General features: G+C 40.7%; 1 protein-coding gene across 6 annotated transcripts in view; it reads right to left on the reverse strand.

The window, feature by feature from the left end:
- Nucleotides 1-429: 429 nt before the first annotated feature.
- SGMS2 (sphingomyelin synthase 2) overlaps nt 430-20,785 on the reverse strand; it is an 84,187-nt gene continuing 63,831 nt past the window's right edge. For 2 of the 6 annotated variants that reach the window (XM_045471068.1, XM_045471092.1), the window contains exons 2-7: nt 19,261-19,448; nt 18,127-18,826; nt 14,394-14,511; nt 8,929-9,082; nt 4,099-4,265; nt 1,952-2,553 (exon numbers count right to left, since the gene is read on the reverse strand). In XM_045471068.1, coding sequence (XP_045327024.1) covers nt 2,350-2,553; nt 4,099-4,265; nt 8,929-9,082; nt 14,394-14,511; nt 18,127-18,581 — 1,098 coding nt within the window. In that variant the 5' untranslated portion in view covers nt 18,582-18,826; nt 19,261-19,448 and the 3' untranslated portion in view covers nt 1,952-2,349. Of the gene's footprint in view, nt 2,554-4,098; nt 4,266-8,928; nt 9,083-14,393; nt 14,512-18,126; nt 18,827-18,927; nt 19,110-19,260; nt 19,449-19,650; nt 19,850-20,785 lie in introns of those variants that run through there. The other 4 variants (XM_045471083.1, XM_045471078.1, XM_045471108.1 and 1 more) reach the window with 3 other exon arrangements.

Raw genomic sequence — 20,785 nt, forward strand, 5'->3', positions numbered from 1 at the left:
CTGGCAATCCACACACCATGATTTTTTTTTTTTTTAATTTTTTTTTTTCAACGTTTTTATTTTTGGGACAGAGAGAGACAGAGCATGAACGGGGGAGGGGCAGAGAGAGAGGGACACACAGTATCGGAAACAGGCTCCAGGCTCTGAGCCATCAGCCCAGAGCCTGATGCAGGGCTCGAACTCACAGACCGCGAGATCGTGACCTGGCTGAAGTCGGACGCTTAACCGACTGCGCCACCCAGGCGCCCCAACACACCGTGATTTTTAAATCTTAAATACTTTTCCCTTTTTAATTTGCAGAAAATTAGGTTTTCCAACACACTGTTGAATAAGGCTCTCAGGTATATCAGGTTATGAATCAGATGCTCAAGGACTATTCCAATGTAAGGAGCATAAAACCCAGGCTTCAGTGTCACATGCTTTTGCTCACAAGCACAACCCCTTATATATCACAAGTGTCAATATTTAATAAGAGAAAGTTATACAGAATTATGGCTAAGCACACCGGGGAAGCTACAGATATATTTCTTATCGGTTCATTTAATAACAAATACCTGAAAACTCCTTGCATTTCAAAGCCTGTCAAGGATATTTAGGATTTCAATTCTTGTTTTAAATGATCGGATGAAGAATGTCTTTCTTCCTCCCTTTGAATTCGACTACCTTTCCTTTAGTGATTCTTCTGTTACATTGAGAAAGAGCCATACTGAATACACAAACAGAATTTTAGCACCAAAAATAAGGACTCTTCTGAAAAATTTGTGCTGTGCTTCTCTCAAGCAATCTGAAGGTCAATTTTGTGTATCAAATCAAGGCAAACCAGTTTATAATGATAAATTTCGGGATATTTCTCATTCTTAAGTGGAGGGAAATTTTCACCTTCAATATAAATGTAACTGCTCGCTCACTGGCGTCATTGGCCTCTCTGTCTTCTGACCTAGTGTTGATGATTTTGTAACCATAAATCTTTTTTTAAACTTACTAGAAGTTTTAAAAGATTAACTTGGACAGCATTGATCTGATCCGATTTTTAAAAATCCATCTTCTTTTTGCACCACCTCAAAGAACTTTAGAAACGATGATCCCCCTTTTACTGAGTAGCTGTAACTGTCTAACAGACCGATCTCAACAGTAGGTTATAGTGCAGCACCGTGGTGTAAGTTCAGGATCAAAGTAAAATTACTCAATTGTGGCATATGTCCTTAGGACCAGTTTATAAGAAGCTGAGTCTCTTGCTAAAAGGCAAGGATACATTACACTTTTGGACTCCTCCTTGGTTTTTCCACAAAGTACAATAACTAGGAAGAAATCATCTGCAGCGAAATGTGGCCAACTGCATTTTTGAGTTCCAACCAGCAGCTCTAAAACAGATCTCCCACAGGGTAGGACAGGACAGAAATGCAGCCTTGTTCCCCAAGTGGCATGATCATCCGCTCACACACCTATGTGTTTCTAGCCTGTGCTGGAGCAGCTGACTGCCCTAGGGATACCAGATGTGTATCTACCAGGCAGATAGCATATACATGTGTACTCAAGGACCACCTGTTTAGCAGAAACAGCTCCAGGCGTCCTGTATATCTGCCATAGAGATTCTAAGGGGAAATATTTACACACACGTAAAATCTGTGAGATGTGTCAAATACTTCCATATTTACTTAGATCACCTTTCCTATATATATATATATATATCTATACACACACACACACACACACACGTGCGCGCGCGTGTTTGTGTGTATGTATAAGTATCAGTTAAAAAAAGTAAAAGTGATACATAGTGCATGGGGTGGTAGCAGCAGTGCACATTCCCAGACCTGACCCTGACCTTCCCCATGACAAAGTGGAAACAAAGTTCACCTCCAGTTTACTCCTAACCATGGATCTCCCCCTCATTAATAAGCCTAATACTAAAACCACTCTCAACATTGGGTAATTCTATTTACACAGTAGCTGTATATATCCAGATAGTTTATTTAAAACATTAACAAATTCTTCTGACCGTGGAGAAAAAAAAATCCTGAAAAAATTCTGTAGAGGGCTTTAGTGGAGAAAGAATAAGGATAGGAATAGTATGTTCTTTGGCACCTCTTTAAGAAGCTCATTAGTAAAATCCCAGTGGGGGGGCTTGTCACCAATGAATGAAGGGCTGCAGGAGAATATACCTTTCTCAGGATGAATCAGAAAAGCAGTCAAAGGGTAATACTTCGTTCATCTTTCTAATCATTTACACAAAATTTGGTCCACTTCTTCCTTTACCAGTCAGTTCTTCTAAAATAAAAACCCAAAACTATACCTTTGGTTACAGCGTTAACTCTTTTGGTGTAAGAGCTGATGCCTTTGTTTTGCTTCTCAGGTAGATTTCTCATTATCTTCACCGATTTTCTGAACCCGTGAATACTTTTTGCACGAGGATTTAAAGCAGCCAGGGGGCCAGGAGAGTGGCCAGGAGAAGCAGCAAGGAATTGAGCCTTGTACGTTTTTCTCGAAAAAATAAAAGATGGGGAACCACCATGCTCGAGACAAGAAATTAGTCTGTGAAGAGACCTTCAAGTTCTGTAAAAAGGTAAAAAAAAAAAAAAAAAAAAGGAAAATGAGACCTATTTTTCATGACTTGCATCCCATTTTTTTTTCTTAATTAAATTGTCATTCATTGTACCATAACAGAGAAAGCAGCAGAATCAGGATCACAAGGCAGTAATTGTCTTTGCGCCTTTTCCCTGATTCTGACATGTTTCTGGTCCCAGCCCCCTTCCCCCCCTGCTCCAGCTCATGCAAATTCTTCTGCCTGCAGTCCCAGTAAGAGTGCAGATTCAGGAACGGATGTGAGAGTGGGCCAGGAGGAAGAGTTGTAAAGACGTGTGAGCAGGTGGATGTAGGCTGGAGGAAGATGGAAGAGTGCAGGGCAAGCTCGCAGGGTGGAACACATTTAAGAGGAAAGGTGAAGGTTTTGGTGGGGTGCTGCCAGTAGACATTTAGACGGAAGTATAAGGAAGGGGGAAATTAAAGTTCATAAAATGGGAAGTAGAACTAGAGACAAAATAACCCCAAAAGAGGCATCTATCAGTGGACACCACTAAATGAGAATTGATTTAGACCCTTTGGGAATGGCATATTTCAACTGCTCACAAATTACATGCATTGGACAATACGGCAAGACTATCCAAAGGTAAGTTAGACTACACAGACTCATGCTCTTTCCTTTTTTAAAATTTTTAAAAATGTTTTATTTATTTTTGAGAGAGACAGAGTGAGAGCAAGAGGGGGGCAGAGAAAGGGAGACACAGAATCCGAAGCAGGCTCCAGGCTCTGAGTTGTCAGCACAGACCCCAACATGGGGCTCGAACCCACAGACCGTGAGATCATGACCTGAGCTGAAGTCGGATGCTCAACCAACCGAGCCACCCAGGCGCCCCTGCAGACTCACTCTCCTACACCAAGCACACACACCTAGACTAGGAAAACACATAGAAGGGGAGGAGTCTTCCCATCTTGGGATGACAGGAAGAGAGCAGGAGTTAGGAAGCCTTCCCAGAAGACGTGGCATTTGAGCTAGCTCTTTGACATGAACAGGAGAAGAAGAAAAGGTCATCTGGGAATGGAAGGCACCAGCAACAAATAAGGAAGGGACGAGAAGGGAAGCCAGAGAGCACAGTATCACCGAAAGACGGACCAAATCTAGGAATTCATGGACTGCTTATTTTGCCTTTTTAAAATAGATTCTGTCTTTGCCTCAAAATTTCATTTCTTTGAAGGCAGGGAGCATGTCTTACCTGGCTGCCCCATGACACTTCTACAGAGAAGGTTCCTGCATTTTAATTTAGCATTTATACTTCTTCAATTCTGGTATTGACTAGTTGAATTAGTAAAACGCCATGCTCTATAATTATACAGCACTTTTATCCTTAAATGTCATTTATATTGGTGACATCATTTAAGAAGCAGTAATGGGTATACGTTTCAGTGAACTGACCCAGACCCCACAAGTGGGTGGCGACAGCGGCTATTCCCACTAAGCCACCTGAACCCCCGCTGCATGAAAAGGGGGCCACTGCATTTAAAGAAAAGAGAATCATCCCAGGATAATTTCACTGCTCTCACCTTTTCATTGGCCATTGAATGGTACCACCAAAACAGCCGTGTTGTAATATAATAAGCAATGATCACGTCGACAGTATAGTGTTCATGTGCTACAAGAATGCAGATGATCCCGGCGGCACTCAGCAGCCAGCAGATTAAATGATACCACCAGAAGTGACGAGGCGAATCTAGACGGGAGGAAAAGTATAGAGTTAGTAAGATTCCCAGAGATGAATTTAATGATTACAGTCTATGTTAATGACCTTAAGTAGAATAATCTAAGGTCAGGAAGTCACTGGAAGAAGAAAACCGATTAACCCAAAATGAGTCACTGTGAACAGTCCGGGATTTGCTCAGGTACAAAGAGACAAGGAGGGGACCACCGGGGGCAGGTCTCATAGTCATTCATCAGGGAACAGTCACTCCCTACGTATTCTAGGCCTTGTACGCTGCTAAGTTGTTCAATAAGAGAACAGAATTGTTTATCAGGTTGGTTGGAATTGGCTCATATTGGCTCACAGAAGAGATCCCACTGGAAAGAAAAGCAGTAGGGGTCAAAAGAAACGGTAGTTGTCAATGAAAATGTAGGGAAAAGTAAGAAAGCAGGAGTAATTTCAGGTCTTACAGAAACGTATTTTGATTTCTCCAGGGGGAGAAAAATGGCATTGTGGCCAACAGTATTTTGCTTCTCAGCAGTTTCATACTATTATTGCTAATCGTGACTATGAAACACTCCCGATGTAAAGCTTAGGGTTCTGGCTCATTCACTGGTGGATTTTAACCTTCTCCTAGTGAGTCCAGTAAAAAAGGTCATTATATTGATTAGCTAGAGGAGAGAACCAGAGCACTCATCAGGTGAAATGCGATCATACACCCCACAGCCCGCGCACACAAGTGATGAGGACACAGGCAGCAACCTCTGGTTCATCTCTAATAACTTTCCCTTTTTTCTTTTTCTTTAATAGCTGTGTCTTTTTTTTTTTTTTTTCTATTTTAAAGCCTTATTAACTCACAAAGTTAATAATCTAACAAATTTATTTCATATTTAACTGTGTTTACATTCATAGTGACATTTATTTCTAAGTACAGCACAATGGTAGGATGCCAAGAGAATCCATTTCCAGAAATCCAGATGAAATAAATACGAAATCAGGTATCATTCAAATGAAGAATATTTTTTGGTGAAATAGCTGTTGCTCTTTTGGTTTCAAGTATAACAGGAAGTTTATAAACCTGTTTGCATTTGGAAGTCTGCTGTTTAATTTTTGCATGCATGCCTTATCGCTTCTCAGTTGGTTCATCCTGGCACAGACTTCTAGCAGACAATGGATAGACTCCTAGAATTTTAAAGCTGGAAGAAGCCTTACCCTTTACAGCCTGGTGGCCACATCCAGGCCCCATAACTGTTCCATTAGGTGGAGAGTACTCAAAATTGAACCAACTCTTAGAAATCTGGAGATTTCACGAAATATGCATTCTGCAGAACCACAGACTCCACCCTTCTCTGAAGCTTCACAGCAGCTCAGTTCCCTTTGCTTATAAGGTCATCTGGTACTTATTACCTTGGAAGTTAAAAATGTTTGGGCAAACCAGAACAATTTTGTATTTGTTTATCCACAAGAAGCAAAGCTGAAGTATAAAAGGAGTAAAGAGATGGGCCGAGTGGTCATTTAGTACTTGTGGAATTGAAAATGAAGTTTTAAGAATGTCTGGAAATACTAACACTGCTCTTCCATAAAAATGTATTCCCATTTATGCTACCACATTGGGACCACTGCTCACTAACTGAGAACACTGGCTGGCTGAGCCAAAGAAAAGATTTAATATAAATTATTTTGAAACAGAAATGGGAAAATGGTAACTTTTCTGCTTTCCCATTCTACCATAGGGATTAATAACATCAGGCTGAAAGAGGATGACACAAATATTAATTCACCCCACTGCCTGTGTGGGATCCAAGCCCTACAGACACTGAATCATACAGACAATGGACTTTGTGTGGTAGCATGGTAGGAAGGAAGGAAGGAAAGACAGAAGGGAGGGAGGGAGGGAGGGAAGGAAGGAAGGAAGGAAGGAAGGAAGGAAGGAAGGGAGGGAGGGAGGGACGGAGAGAGGGGGGGGGAGGGAGGGAGGGAGGGAGGGGGTTTTTCCCTCTCTACCAGCAAGGCACTTGGTACTAAAAGCTAGGCTGATTTCTTCAGGCCAGTTTTATAAGGAACCTAGGCCTCAGTGAAATATTTGCACAACTGTGTAAAGCTCCCCTCTGTGTAAAGCCCACAAAATGGTCCTGGTCCCATGTTTCTATCTGTTCTCTTGACTAAATTAAAATCTATTCATGACAACCAGGCAAACAAGGAAAGAGACCAAACAGATCAAAAGGCAGGAAAACAAAAAAATATATGAATGATGCATCTGATTCTAGAAGCAGACGGCTCAAAGAAACCATCTGGGACCACTGCTTACTCTGAACCAGAACACAGGGCATCACTTAGAAGGTGACTGTTTTTCCTAATTGCATAGGAAATGGGCACAAACGTGGAATGCTCTGTCCATGTACAGAACTGATGCTAGAGTTGGGTTTGTACTTAGCATTACAGATTTGCCATTTCATTCCTCACCAAAAATTAGAAACATCAGGATGTAATTCTTTCACTGCTGTATGTTAACTCACACAGTTTTTGAAACCTCAAGCCAAAATCACGTTTTGGGAAGAAAATATCTCTACATACTGCATAGCCTTTATCAGAGCATAAATATAATCACAAGTTGCCTTGCTATTGTCCTGAGGTAAAAGAAAGAACAATAATGGGCAATATACCTGGACTGTTCCTTAGCAATTTTATAAGATCAGACAAGTTGGGCTCCCAAATATTCTAAAGAGACCCAAGAAATTAATAGCATAACCTCTAGAGTCAGCCTGCTTGAGGTTGAATACTCCATCCTCCAATTACCAACTATGGACCGTGGGAAGTCACTCTCTCTAAGTGTCCTCTCTGAAAAAGGGGAAAACAGTGCTGCTCTCATGGGGTGGCTGTAGGATTAAATGAGTTATTTTGCATCAAGGACTTAGAATAGTGCCTGGCACAGAGTATTATGTCTATTTGCTATTATTGTTAGCATCACTTGGTCTTCAGTTATTTTCTAAAATTGACCTTCAGTTTCCTGGGGTGTTTCTTGTCATTACTTGCAACTCACCATGGCTTCGTTCCAACATGCAGCTCCTCCCCGCCTCACCCTCATCTTCTTCTCTAAGTTTTCTATGATTCTCAGATTAGAGAGAAACTCCTATAGCACGAGTCCATCTCTGGACTAGAAAATAATTGATCTTACACACTGGTGGAACTCTTCCCAGCAAAAGTTAGAGTTAGAGTCATCAACAACACAGATCTCTCTACTGGCTCATCAGAACCAATAACTACATATGAGAAATAACTGATATTGAAGGAAGAGACAACCCCCGATATCGGTGCAGAAACAGACTCAGGTTCCTCCCCATTACCACCTCTGGTAGAAATGTGAGGACAGAAATAAAGGGAAAGGTCCAGAACGGCCTCCACCTTATGTCAGGAATAATGAAGCCTGTGCACTTAACATGCTACTCTCCCCACTCTAAGTGTGTGTGTGTAGCACTTACAAAGGAAACACCTCAAACTACACAATTCTTACCAAAAAAAAACAAAACAAACAAACAAACAAAAAAACAAAAACAAACAAAAAAAAACTTCCTCTACTGCAAATAATCTCAAATCTTTGTCCTAAAGCCCTCAAAGCGGAACTGAAACCTGAGACCCCAGGCGGCCTATGGGGACAAGAACTCACTTATGTGCCACTGACAGATAAACTGTGATGTCCATACTGCCATGAAGTAAGGCTAAACCTGTTTGGATTAATGACAGGCCAAGAGAGGGTAGAAGAAGCAGGACAACAGAAGGGCAGGCGACCTTCTGTTGGGTCTTTGCCAAAAGGCCTCTTTACAATGCTGAGGAAGTGAAGAAAGTGAAGATAAAGTTCTAAGAAACAATATGGAGTATTCTGGAACTAAAGGTGAAGGTTAACCTGAGCAGCTTTGCAAAAACGAAGGAAAAGGTATCACTTACTTTGAAAGGACTTTGAGGTGATGGGTCTACATAAATGGAACCTCAGAAATCTACAACAATGGGATCTGCTGGGCAGCTAACCTCAAACACAGCTCCCATGATGAAGGAGGCACCATGCCAGCCATGAAAGCTGCTGGGCTCCACAAGGATTTTGTATAATGGCAATTAAGTGTACAAATATGGAAAGATACTTCACATTCTTGCCTCCATGTTTTGTATGAAGAAATGATCAATATTGGCAAAATAATTTTGAAGATGCCTATTAAAGCACAGAAGTCAGCTGGAAAATGGTGAAACTGAAATGGGACAAGAAAACATCTAAAAAAAGGGGAAAACATCAAATTATTTGGAATGATGGAATGGAAGTTTCATACAATGGATATTTCACACTCATAAGTCATTTACATTCAGCTTTCCAGTGCACTGATTCTGTTTGTAATAAACTTAACACCTATTTGCCAACACTAAAATAGCTTTTCATACCTTGAGAGGTTCTAATGAGGGACTGAGACATTCTGGAGCCAGATTAAATGTTAGAGAATCCAGGGCCAAGTTTTAAGTCTCCCATGTTCAAATCACATAGGCCTAGCTGGAATGAATTAAATACACTCAGACACACACACTCTCACACACTTGCACACCTGTACCTTCCATAGATATCAAGCCCAAAGGGTTAAGAGTTCCCATAAGTTTCAGGGCCCAGGGATCCCTCCCACTACAGCGGTCAATAGAGTGGGAATGAGTTAGTACTCACATTCTTTGATGAACAAATAAGTAAGTGTCAGCACAACGGTGTGACCACTGAAGAGGAAGTCTCCACACAAGATATGGGATCCAGTTATGGACAATCCACCACCAGAAATCAACCGTAGAATCCGTTGTACTTTTGCCTGAGAGTCTCCGTTGAGCTGAATGACACAAGAAGATAAAGAAGAAACTTTACAAGCCGATAAAAATCACATTTCATCCTAATTTATAAGATATTTAGAAAGGTCAAAACAAAACAGCTAAAAAAAATTCACCAGACTGTGCTTTTTTCTTTTTAACTTAAAAACTCAAAAAGAATCCAAGAGGGTAGCTCCTCAAACTAGGTTTTATTCATTTATTGGCGAGTTTTAGTGACACGCTTTAAATTATTCAATATGTTACTAATAATATGTTTTGGTGGTAGTGTGTCCTTGGGCAAAGCTTTTAAAAATATTAATAACCAATGACTTCACCACAGCTATGCACTGAAAAAAAATCAAAGCTACTTTCTTTCCTCTTTTTAGGGGGAAGTCAGGGTTTTGGATGGTTAATATTTGATTCAGCTGAATACCACATTACTAATATTCTAAAGTGTATTCAGACCTGGTGTTAAGTGGGCAGCCGAAAGTGTACAAATAGCTGTATTAATATCTGATCAAAACATTTCACAGTTAAAACGGGGAGCTGCAACACATTAAATAATTTAAACAGGTTTGAAAATGATGGATTAGAGATGTATTGGGAGCTTTAAAAATGAGTAGCTTTGATTAGGAAAACCATCCTCCAAAGAAATAATCTGTGTGTTACTGCAGAGGGTCAGAAAAGAGTCCCTAGAACAATGGTGCAGAAGCCCCTAGAAGCCACCATGATGACACGGGAAACAATGATGGACCAGGATAGGAGTTTGACCCAATAGTCAAAAGCTTATATCCCATGAAAATTTTAGCATATGGGAAGGAGCAGTGGACTGAGCTGGTCAGAATAATAGGCATGAAAAATTGGAAAACTGAAGTGCTTGGGGGTCCAGGGTTTCAGATCAGCCTAGCATCAGTTGAAGAGGCTTAGAAAATCAAAGAATGATATTCAGAAATATATTCAGTAATAGTACACAGGAGAGGAGAAATATAGAAAGACTACTAATGACTGTTCATTTGGCACCTAGGGGGACAGTTGTATGCCATGCTGTCTTTTATACTCAATGATCCCTGAACCATGGCCAGTCCAGCCTTGATGGTGGTTAAACTGGTCGTGAAGACAGGTAGTACCCTGCCCAAGTGGATGCATGGGGTGAAGGAGGGTAGCGTGTGTACAAATGGATGGGAGGAGAGTCTGGCAGGAGAGAAATTCAATTAGCCTCTAAAGCAAGTAGAAAACCATCTTATCCAGTAGAGTAGGAATCAGGGCATGATTCTTTGCCCAAAACATCACTACTGGGGAGCCTAAACATTTCCTGATAAAAAACAATTCATACGGATCTGGAAAGCTTTCTGGTATCCAGATGACCTATGTAAAAAGGCAAACACACCATGATTGGTTAATAGTTGAGAATAAAGCTCTGTAACAGAAAATGACATAAACCATGATTAGAGGGTAAAGTGAGAAAAAACCTTCTTCAAAAGTTTGTTTAGGCAAGCCCAGCTGGCAAAAACACAACACAGATATTTTATCAAGACTTGATAGTCCAGGGGTTCCTGGGTGGCTCAGTCAGTCAAGCATCCAACTCCCGATGCTCAGGTCATGATCTCACGGTTCAGGAGTATGAGTCCCGCATCGGGCTCTGGGCTGACAGCGCAGAGCCTACTTGGGATTCTCTCTCTGCCCCCTCTGCTCTTTCCCCGCTCATGCTCGCTCACTCTCTCTCAAAATAAACAGACATTACAAAAAAAAAAAAAGTAACAGGTGATCTTGCCTTGAAAAGACAGGCTCTAGAAGGCTGCAAAGGATCCACATCTGAGGAAGGAGAAGTACTGTGGACAGAACTACAGGACTCATTTCAGGTTCACCTCAGGAAATGTGTGCTGTAAACTACATAAAATTATGGATACGCCCTTCATGTGCAAGACAGAACCTAGCCGGGTGCTTTATCAGATCAACCACAGTCCTTCAGGAATTTCTTGTCACGTGATTGGGACAAACAACTGTCAACACGGAGATCAAATAAAAAAGTACATACACTGCCCAACCATTGTGTTTCCAGTTTAAAAGGACACATGACTTCATTTCAAAACCCTAATATATATATATTTTTATCCGCTCATCGTTCCCAACTCAACACTCTAATTTTCTTTTTTTAAAAAAAAAAAAAATTTTTTTTTTAACGTTTATTTATTTTTCAGACAGAGAGAGACAGAGCATGAACAGGGGAGGGTCAGAGAGAAAGGGAGACACAGAATCTGAAACGGGCTCCAGGCTCTAAGCTGTCAGTACAGAGCCCGACGCGGGGCTCGAACTCACAGACCGTGAGATCATGACCCGAGCCGAAGTCGGACGTTTAACCGACTGAGCCACCCAGGTGCCCCCCAACACTCTAATTTTCTAAGGGCAGAAACACTTAAAGCCATCAGTCCCTTTACCTGGGATTAGATGGGCCCCAGAGGTATAAGCAAACTAGGAGCTAAACTATTGCCACACATTCTCTTCTCCCCTCTTCCTTTCAGCAGCCAGGGTGAATGGAGATTTCTGATAGCACTGGATTCATTATGCCTTTACAGAATACAGAACAGAGGAAGCACTCTCTCTCCTTGCTCTGTCTTTTCTCAGTTCTTAATTCCTCAATCCTGTCACTGCTATCCTAGATATCAGTTCATGCTCAAGAAAGGGGAAAAAAGAGGGCAGGGTGAGGGTATAAAGAAAACTGAGGAAGGTCAGGGAAGGTAATGGTGAGAGTTGGGATTAATGGACTTATTTTTCTAATTTTGTTCTGGTTCACTGGGACCCCCAACACTCACCACTTATGACTCTTGTTCCTATTAATTTCCTGATTTGTCAGACACCATTCTATGCCATGACTGGATATGGAACTGAAGATGCAGACAGCTAAGAGGAGAAGCATCAATCACAAGAGCCAAGGCAGAAAGAGGCTCAGTGTTCTAAGGGTTCCTCGAACTGTCACCTCTGCATGCCACTCCCCACAAAAAAAAAAAAAAAAGTACAAGACAGCCCAACTTCGTTGCTGCCAAATCAGAAAACTTACCTTGCAGACTGTCCCTTCAGTTCAGAAGAAAAGTCCTCCAGACATCCTTGGCCAAGGTGTGAGGAAAATTTCTCACGGAACAGACTATAGTCATTTCAGCCCAACATTCTTGTATGTGGCAAAATGGGTTTGAAAAGCTAAATCATTTCATTCACGTTCTAATAACTGGGCCAACATTTATTTAAACACACTTCTCAGAACACAGTTTGTGACTGCAAACCAAAGCTTGGATTGCTGGGTTGAAGCAAATTGTAAGCAAGAGACTTAAAGTAAAGCCCAAGACAGACAAGGCAGAAGGCAACTGGAAAACCGAAAGCCAAATATTTCACCAATCTTGTGAAATCACTCGTGGTGATTGTATCTAGTGAGTAACAAGTTTATTCGGTCGGCACCAAGGACTAGATGTGACACCCTCTCACAGAGAGTGGTTTCAGTATACATGGTTCTGTCATTGCTCATAGCCACGAAGGACATTCTACACAGTCAGCAACAGAGGAGGCAGGTAGATTACCTAATAGCCTTGTGACCACAAAAATCTAAGGAGCACTCAAAGCCAGTGGCTGAACCACATTTAGAACACAATTCTGACTCTTGTTCCATAACACCCTATCACCTCTAGTCAAAATGATTTGTGTTTGTTTTACCGAACCATTACTCAGGCACCTATAGCCTGCTTATGCTTCAGGAAGAGGTCTTGACAAATGAACATGGGGGCTATTTAGTTAGGATGCCACCAGAGCTTCCATTGGGAGTATTTGTAGCTTGGTGATCCAGTGGTATGTTTACTGATGTGGCTTCTGAAAATTGCAACTCTTCCAGGGAGGATAATCTTTAATTTACTTTCTTTCTATAATCATAGCAACTCATCTCTGCAAACCTCATCCATTACTAGGATGGGCTTGCCTTCTTTTCTGTGCCCATTTCTTCATTTAACACATAGCAATAACCCCTTAGAAGTGTTTTTACATTTCTGAACTTCTCCCATGCCTTAAATTAGTTTCACTAAAAATCAGCCAATGTTTAAATTCGATATGTACACTGTTTTAATTACAGATACTTTCTGCTTTGATGGCTTTGGAAAATTATAGCTTCTCCAAACCACACCTATATTTGGTGAGGGAGACTGTTGACTTAGAACAACTCTATTTTTCCTTCCACCTTGGACATCTGCTTAGTGTTCAGTAAAATATGATGTTAGACTTTACTCCCTTGTCCAGAAAGCACATGATTTGTATGCTTCTTTTTTTTTTTTATAAACCAGGACATACTGGGGTCTAAGGTGATTAACAGCTCTCTCACGAAGTGGCTCTACCTGGAGAGACTGTAAACCCTGCTTAAGACAGTTTCAGTATTTATTCCCACAATGTATTCCAGCAAAAGGCCCCTCTAGCTTTCCAACTGCTAAAAACTTTGGGGTCATCCTCAGCTTCTTTCTTCTACATCCATATCCAACTTATTAGCACATCCTGTTGGCCTTACCGTCAAAATTCATCTTGAATTGAATGACTTCTCCTCACCTCTTACCGCCACCACTGAAGTTCATTTTCAGTGGGCCACAAAGGGCCTAGGGGACCCAAGGCCTGTCCCACCTCCATCCTTTCCACCTCTACTCAGCCACATAAGCCTCCTGACACATTTTAAATCTACTGTGACTAAGCTATTTCCTTGGCTTAGGGCTCCCCCCAACCACATGGCTCACTTCCTTATCTTGTTTCCTGCCCAAATGCTTTCTTACTACAGAAGCCTTTCTGATCTCTGTATAAAGTAGTACCTGTCCTCAGCATCGCTCTTACCCTTACTCAGCTTTTCTGTTTTTCATCTGATAGCAACCTGACATATCATTATGTGACAAGGTGTGCATTTATTTCTCAGTTGTCATCCCCCAACAGAATATAAGCTTTAGAAGAAGAAAAACTTTGTTTTGGTCATTGCTGTTGCTACAGTGCTGGCCTGGTGCAGAACAGGAGCTTAATACTTGAATGAATGAATGAATGAATGAATGAATGAACGAATGAATGAATAGGTAAATAAGAGGGCAAAAAAGCAGAGTTGAACACCTCACTGTAACTTTTAGTTAGTAGAAAATGAACGTCTAATGCGCAAAGATACACATTTTATGAACATATTTAAATTTCTTCCCCCAAGTCTAAAGAGAAACAAAAACTATATTAGATTGCAGTTAACACATATGAAAGTGTCTAAAGAGCATGTCAACAGGGAGCAGGTGTTCAATAATCGTTTTCTTCATCTCCTCTATATGGTAATTCAGAGGTACTTACCTTTGGGGCACACTGGAAATGCATTCCGGGCACAGGGAGAGTAGTAACATACATTGTGATACAGCGATACAGGTATAAAGTTCCAATGATAAAAAAGAATCTGCGCCCCACTATTGACCTAAAGGAAAAACAGGGGTGGGGAAAACAAGCTTACTTGTTGTTTCTGCTCCTAACGCATTATCAAACAACGTTTAACAGAATAAAGAATAATACAGAGTGGCATTAACAGACCACAGTTTCACAGCTCAAAGGCGTATTTGTGAAGTGCCCACCCCTGCAATCCCATGGAGAGGCCATACTGTAGCTTTCAGAAACAGAGGTTCACATATTGTGATAATTCTAGGTGGGTTGGGACCCAAAAGGAGTGTCTGTGGGGAGTGGGGGAGTTAAAGTTGACTCAGGGTTCTAGACAACCACCTCTCCTAAAAAAGTTACTCTTTGTGCCAAAGAATTCAATGAACTATGTTTTCAGTCAACTCACTGCATTAATAAAACCTTCTCTTGAGAACATATCAAGGTATAAACGAGCCAGTCACAGAGGAATTAACTAATGAGCCAAGGTGATACTATATAATTGGACACATAGGGAAATGGGACAACTAATTTAACCTAAGTTATATAAGCAAGGTTTATTTGGAGACCATCCAAAAGGATTTTCACAACTTGAGCATGAACTATTTTGTCTATGACTATATAGATTTTTAGAGAATTAAAAAAAAATTTTTTTTAATATTTACTTTTGAGAGACAGAGAGAGACAGAGCATGAGCAGGGTAGGGGCAGAGAGAGAGGGAGACACAGAATCCGATGCAGGCTCTGGGCTCTGAGCTGTCAGCACAGAGCCTGACACGGGGCTTGAACTCATGAGCTGTGAGATCATGACCCGAGCTGAAGTCGGACGCTCAACCGACTGAGCCACCCAGGCACCCCAATTTTCAGAGAATTATATTTTGAAACTGTCCGAAGTATCCTTGTGCATTTACGGGCATTTACCAGTGAAGCTATTAACTGATGAGTTTACCCTTGTTTTATTCAACCTTGATCCAAAAAAGCAATAAATAAATAAATAAATATCCCACAAGTCCTTTTATACTTTCGATTTTTTGGTGGAAACTGATATTAGTCCCTGTCCTGGACCACTAAGTCCTCACTCCAAGGCAGTGGTTCCTAGAGGGTGACTCTGAGCACACCTCAGGAATCCTCCACAGGGGTAGGCCCTGCCTGCTCGCACCACTGCTTCATGGGTATCTGAATGGGCTTTGAGGGTTCCGAGTGTCCTTATGTCCAGTTGAAGATGACAACTCATTTTCTGCTATGCAGTTAGGGGTGGGTCTATAAACTCTGGGCTCTGGGGATTCAGAGATGGGCGGGGTCCATAAAGCCCCTAGAATTGCTAATTGTGACTTCCCTAGCACATAAACTGTATTACTCCAGGTCCCTCATTTTCAGAGTTCTCAAACTTTCAAAACTAATACTGATCAAAGACTTCTGGAAAAATAGGCAGTTTCAGGTATGTGGCATATTTTTAGTTTTCTCCAAGACTTTCATCTGATGTGGATCAAGGTCTAATCCAGGTAACTGTTAGGATTTCTAACTTACAGAATTATGTACAAATGTAATTTTAGTTGCATGTTTCCAGTAACTATTTTAAGAATATTCCAGGGTTTCTGGGGTCAAAATATAGAGAAGAAAAATACCTAGACTATTAGATGAAAGTATTTATTTAGTGCAAGGGCATTTATTTCAAAGGTTTGCTATGCTAACTATGCCTTCTCAAGTACTGAAAAGGAATGGGCGATAAACAGTGCTGAGTCTCTCCATTCGGTTAAGTGAAAAACAATTCATTCTTTGCTTCTAGCTCAGACCCAAAAAGTGTTGAACTGTGTGCTTCATGCTGTTAGACAAGGTGAAGTAATAAGCAGGAATTGTTATGAGTCAATTATATTCATTCCAGCATTCTGAGTTCAGCTGTACTCAGAACTGAAAATTAACTTAGAAGGTAAAATGTGCACTCTGCAACCTTATTTAGAAAAATAACTAGAGCTAATGTTTCCCCCCCGCCCCCCACAGCTTTGAAGATGTTTTAACAAAGAAGAGCAAGTAGGATTTCTCATTCAGCCAGGATGTTCAAAACATGTTACAAAAATTATTCTACTAGTTACTAAAATACATGATGATGATGATGGGTTGTGACCAAAATGGTAGGTATCATTAAAATGTGTGGTCATCTATGACATGGTAAAATCTCAGGTGGTCATGGAGAGGCAGTGCATAACAACTCTTTAGATGAAGATTCAAATAAATTGAGACTGTACCTCTGGATAGAAGCCAGCTACTTACCAGACGCTGAAAAATATCTCTTTTCACATATATACAAATAAAATGTTGGCCTAAATTAAAGGAGAAAGCAAACACCTTTGGCCTATGCAGGCTCTCTTATTTTCAGTGTCAATTGTAGAAACCAGAAACACTAAAGTTCAACAAATGTATTGTTTGCTTTTGGCATAAAGCATACCATAACTAACAACTTTGGCAGCAAAAAGTTCTAGTAAAAGGCAGTTGATGGCTATCTTTTACTTACACATATTAAAGAAAATGTTTAGGAATGACTTTGGTTTGTAGAATAAGTTTTCGAAACTACAAACTTGAATTTGGGGAACTCTTCAGCAAATAGAGACTGAATTCTTCTATTCTCAAAGCAACAACCAATGGAAAGAACAATATGACATAAATTCTTTCTTCTAAAAATGATCTTGTGGTATTAATGTGAAAATCCTATTTGTGAATTTTTGAACAGTATGTATTGACTAAATATATATTACATTTTCAAAAGCCTCAGTTTATGAACAATGCTTTGATCAAACTTATATTTTCGTGATTTAATTGCTAGAATCTTAGTAGAGAACAAATCTCCGAAGGATAAATGAAATGAAAAAGGGAATTGAGGGGCCTTGTTTTTATGGGCTAGCAGCGAGATTTCACAGGGAAGCAAAAATAACCACTTCAGAGCTATGTCCTATTTTTAAGTGTCTTTAAAGCAAAAGTACCTGGCTTCCTACTTCCTGATTGCTCCTGTTTCAAAACAAGGAGACTGAAACCAGTGAACTAAGAGCTCCTTTGTGGTGCCATGGGGGAAACTGGACAGTGTGTTTACTTTAGAAGTCTAAAGCCCAAACTTCATAGACCCACATCTAAATTCAATTTCTAAAACTCTTGTGATTGGATTCCCAATAGGCAAAAGAAAAGGAAATGTAAAATTTGAATAGAAGCAAATCTCAAAGAACGCCATTGACTATAGACCAATATAGTCATCACATTATGAGTAATAAGAGAAAAACACTTCCCAGTCTACTCCATTCCCCACCTGTTAAAAGCCTGAAATAACAAAAGCATGATGATGTGAATGCTATTCCTTTCCAAGCCTCTTGATTTATCATTCAGATACCACAGTACCAAGTTGCTTAAAATCAGGAACTGCACCTTACATTCATCAACTCTGAATCACCAACCACAGCATATCTGTAGTGTCCTCATATTTGCCCCTTTCATACACAGTTGCTCAACAAATGCTTACTTATTCAATAAGGTAGATCTTTGGATGGCTTCTTGTCATCAAATGCCTGGCTAGGAATGAATTTATCGGACAAAACTGAGGAAGACAATTTCAATTATATATTTACTCCCTTAAATACAAGCTTACGGCAAGTCCCCCCAAAACTATTAGACCTACTTACTTGTATCTCAGAAACAGCCACTGGGTGATCCATAATCCAACTAATATAATCCCATTTATTTCTGATACAGAAAATGCCCATTTTACCCGATCAATGTAATCAAAAAACTTGTCTGGTAGTGGAGGGCTGAGCTCCTTGGGAGGCACCCTTTCGTGCACAACTGTGATCATGACGGTTGTTAAGACAAGGTTGAAAAGAGCGTACACAAAGGCGATCCCTGTTTTCCACCACTCCAGGGGAAATTTGTTCCTTGATTCAGTGGGCATAGCAATTTGGATATAGTCCGGGTACTTTTTGGTGCCCTTTCGCAACCCATTGGATAAGCTCTTAGGTTTACTGTTGCCATTTTTGTTTTCTTCTTCAACAGGCTCGGCAGGTCTTGTGTAAGTATTTGCGGGATCATTGGTTTGATTTTCCATATGTTCCTCGAGTTTTGCTGTCTCTATAATATCCATGGTCCCCCAGTCTTCAGATCAAGAAGGAGATGGTAAAGTTCTTGTTCTTTGTGCAAACTTAACTTTTTCAAATCCCTCTATTTCCGAGATCAACATGGACTCTTATAACTGATTTTGTTTCCTAGCACAAAGTGAAGAAGGTGGCCATCTGATTACTGTTCCTTCCATGCAGCTACCTGCTGTACACTCACCACCTTCAAGAAAGGAAGCCAATTTTCTTTCTCCCAAAGGTGTTACTCACCCACCTGTAAAAAATAAAACAAAACTACATTCAGAAACGGTGCATGTCCAATTGTTAACCATCCAAAACAAAACAAAAGCATTATCAAAATAAGGAAGCAAATACCAAAGCCATTTGCTTTATAAATATATCATAAGAACATGGTGAAAGGTGTTGAGATGGAGTTTATTTGTAAAATACTGAGTTGTCTTATCTTGGGAATCTTGTCTCTTTCTGAGCTGATGTCAGTATTAATGGGAACATTTTAATAAATCCCTTTAAAATTTCTTTAAATAAAAATCAGGACCCAACTTGGCAAATACTTCATCAGACACTATTACTTGTTGCTAACCATGAAGTCACAATAAGTTAGAACCTCTCCAGAGACCACATCATTCTTTCCTAAGACTGTAGCTTTTCTGTGAACCTGGAAGAATAAAAAACTGATGAGGTGCTTACATGCATTGAATAATCGTTACTCTCTTCACTTGTCAAAGACTCAATTTTTTATTTCCTGGAGTCTTCTTAAACGACCACTTCTCAGAACAGATTCAAGAACCACATATGCAAGGTACTTAAGGTGGCATTGCCTCAGTTTATCCTTTTATATTTAGAGATGCACACCACACATCAGGAACGTGGACAGCCTTCAAAATAATACAGTGAAAAGACACACAAAGCCTTAGCTATGTTTTCATTCAGGGAACACATTCCACTTGTTACTCGAGAAAGATAAAAATCTTACAGCTGACATGCTAAATTAGTAAGGAACCACATTTTGAGGCGGCCGGCACAATTTCTACCCCGCAACAGAAACTGACACCCTGGGGACCAGCTCCAGGCACTTACCACCGCGACACGGAGGAGGAAAGGGTGCCTTCGGCGGAGGCTCCGCAGGCTTCAAAGAGCAAAGACTTCTTCACAGCGCAGAGCCCCAGCACCAACTCTTTTATACTTGCTAGCAACACAGCCCCAGCTGTTCTCAATTTAGGAAAGCAGTATTTTAGTCGTGCTGCAGAACCCAGCCACCTGAAGAGGTTTTCGAACCTCATAATTAGTCCCCACCCTGAGTACACTGCACAACTGCAGCGTAATTCTTCACATTTTAAAGGGCTCCCTTTCAGGGGAACTTTAGGAAAAAACAGGGAGGAGGAAAAACTCAAAGTAGGACAGCTAAACCTTCACTTAATGAAAGAAAGAGGGAAAAAAGGTAAAATGGCACAGTCAATAAGTACAGGCAATATTTGTTGACAGTATGGATAGCAAATAGATCAACCACACGCCTTTATTGTGCACCTGAACACCTCAGCGCCGAGGGCGCGACGCAGAGGCAATTAAAAGGAGTTTATTAAAAAACATGCCTGGCCTGAGCATTCATCCAAAGAGCTTGCAGTCTGAGGAGACAGAGCTCAAGTGACAACAAAACTACTGGGGAAGACAGAAAGGTGTACTGTAAAAGGAAGGACAAGGTGATCACTAGATAAAAACGTAGTTTTAGTTGTATCTCTGCTCCCCTGACAAGCTGTGTCTATAGAGAGGCACTCTCCACTTCCAGGGAAGTGACGGCATAAGGTGACCTGGAGAGAAACGGATGGTCACTGGACGACGGACACAGGCTAAGAAGTCTCACTGACAAGCAGACATCTCACCTTTCTATGGTCCCTGTGAAAAGCCCCAGGCACTAAAACATTAGAGCAGGATGAGAAAGGACCAGCAACCCTGTGTGGAAACTGGGATTGACAGAGATCCTTTGTAGAACCCTAGCACAATGTTGTGGGAAGAGTAAGTACAAATAGCAAAGAGATGTCTTGTTAAAATATTTGCAAAACCAAACCTTTGACACCCTGGATTACCACTTTTAATGGAGGTGCCAAAACACCAACTCAGTCGTTGCCTGTCTCTTTTCACCACATCTAGGCTAATCCACTCATAGTCTCTTGCCAAACTCATCAAAATTCTCTCCAACTTTACTACTCCACATCTG

This window comes from Leopardus geoffroyi, chromosome B1, assembly GCF_018350155.1.
Source record: "Leopardus geoffroyi isolate Oge1 chromosome B1, O.geoffroyi_Oge1_pat1.0, whole genome shotgun sequence".
Classification (NCBI taxonomy): domain Eukaryota; kingdom Metazoa; phylum Chordata; class Mammalia; order Carnivora; family Felidae; genus Leopardus; species Leopardus geoffroyi.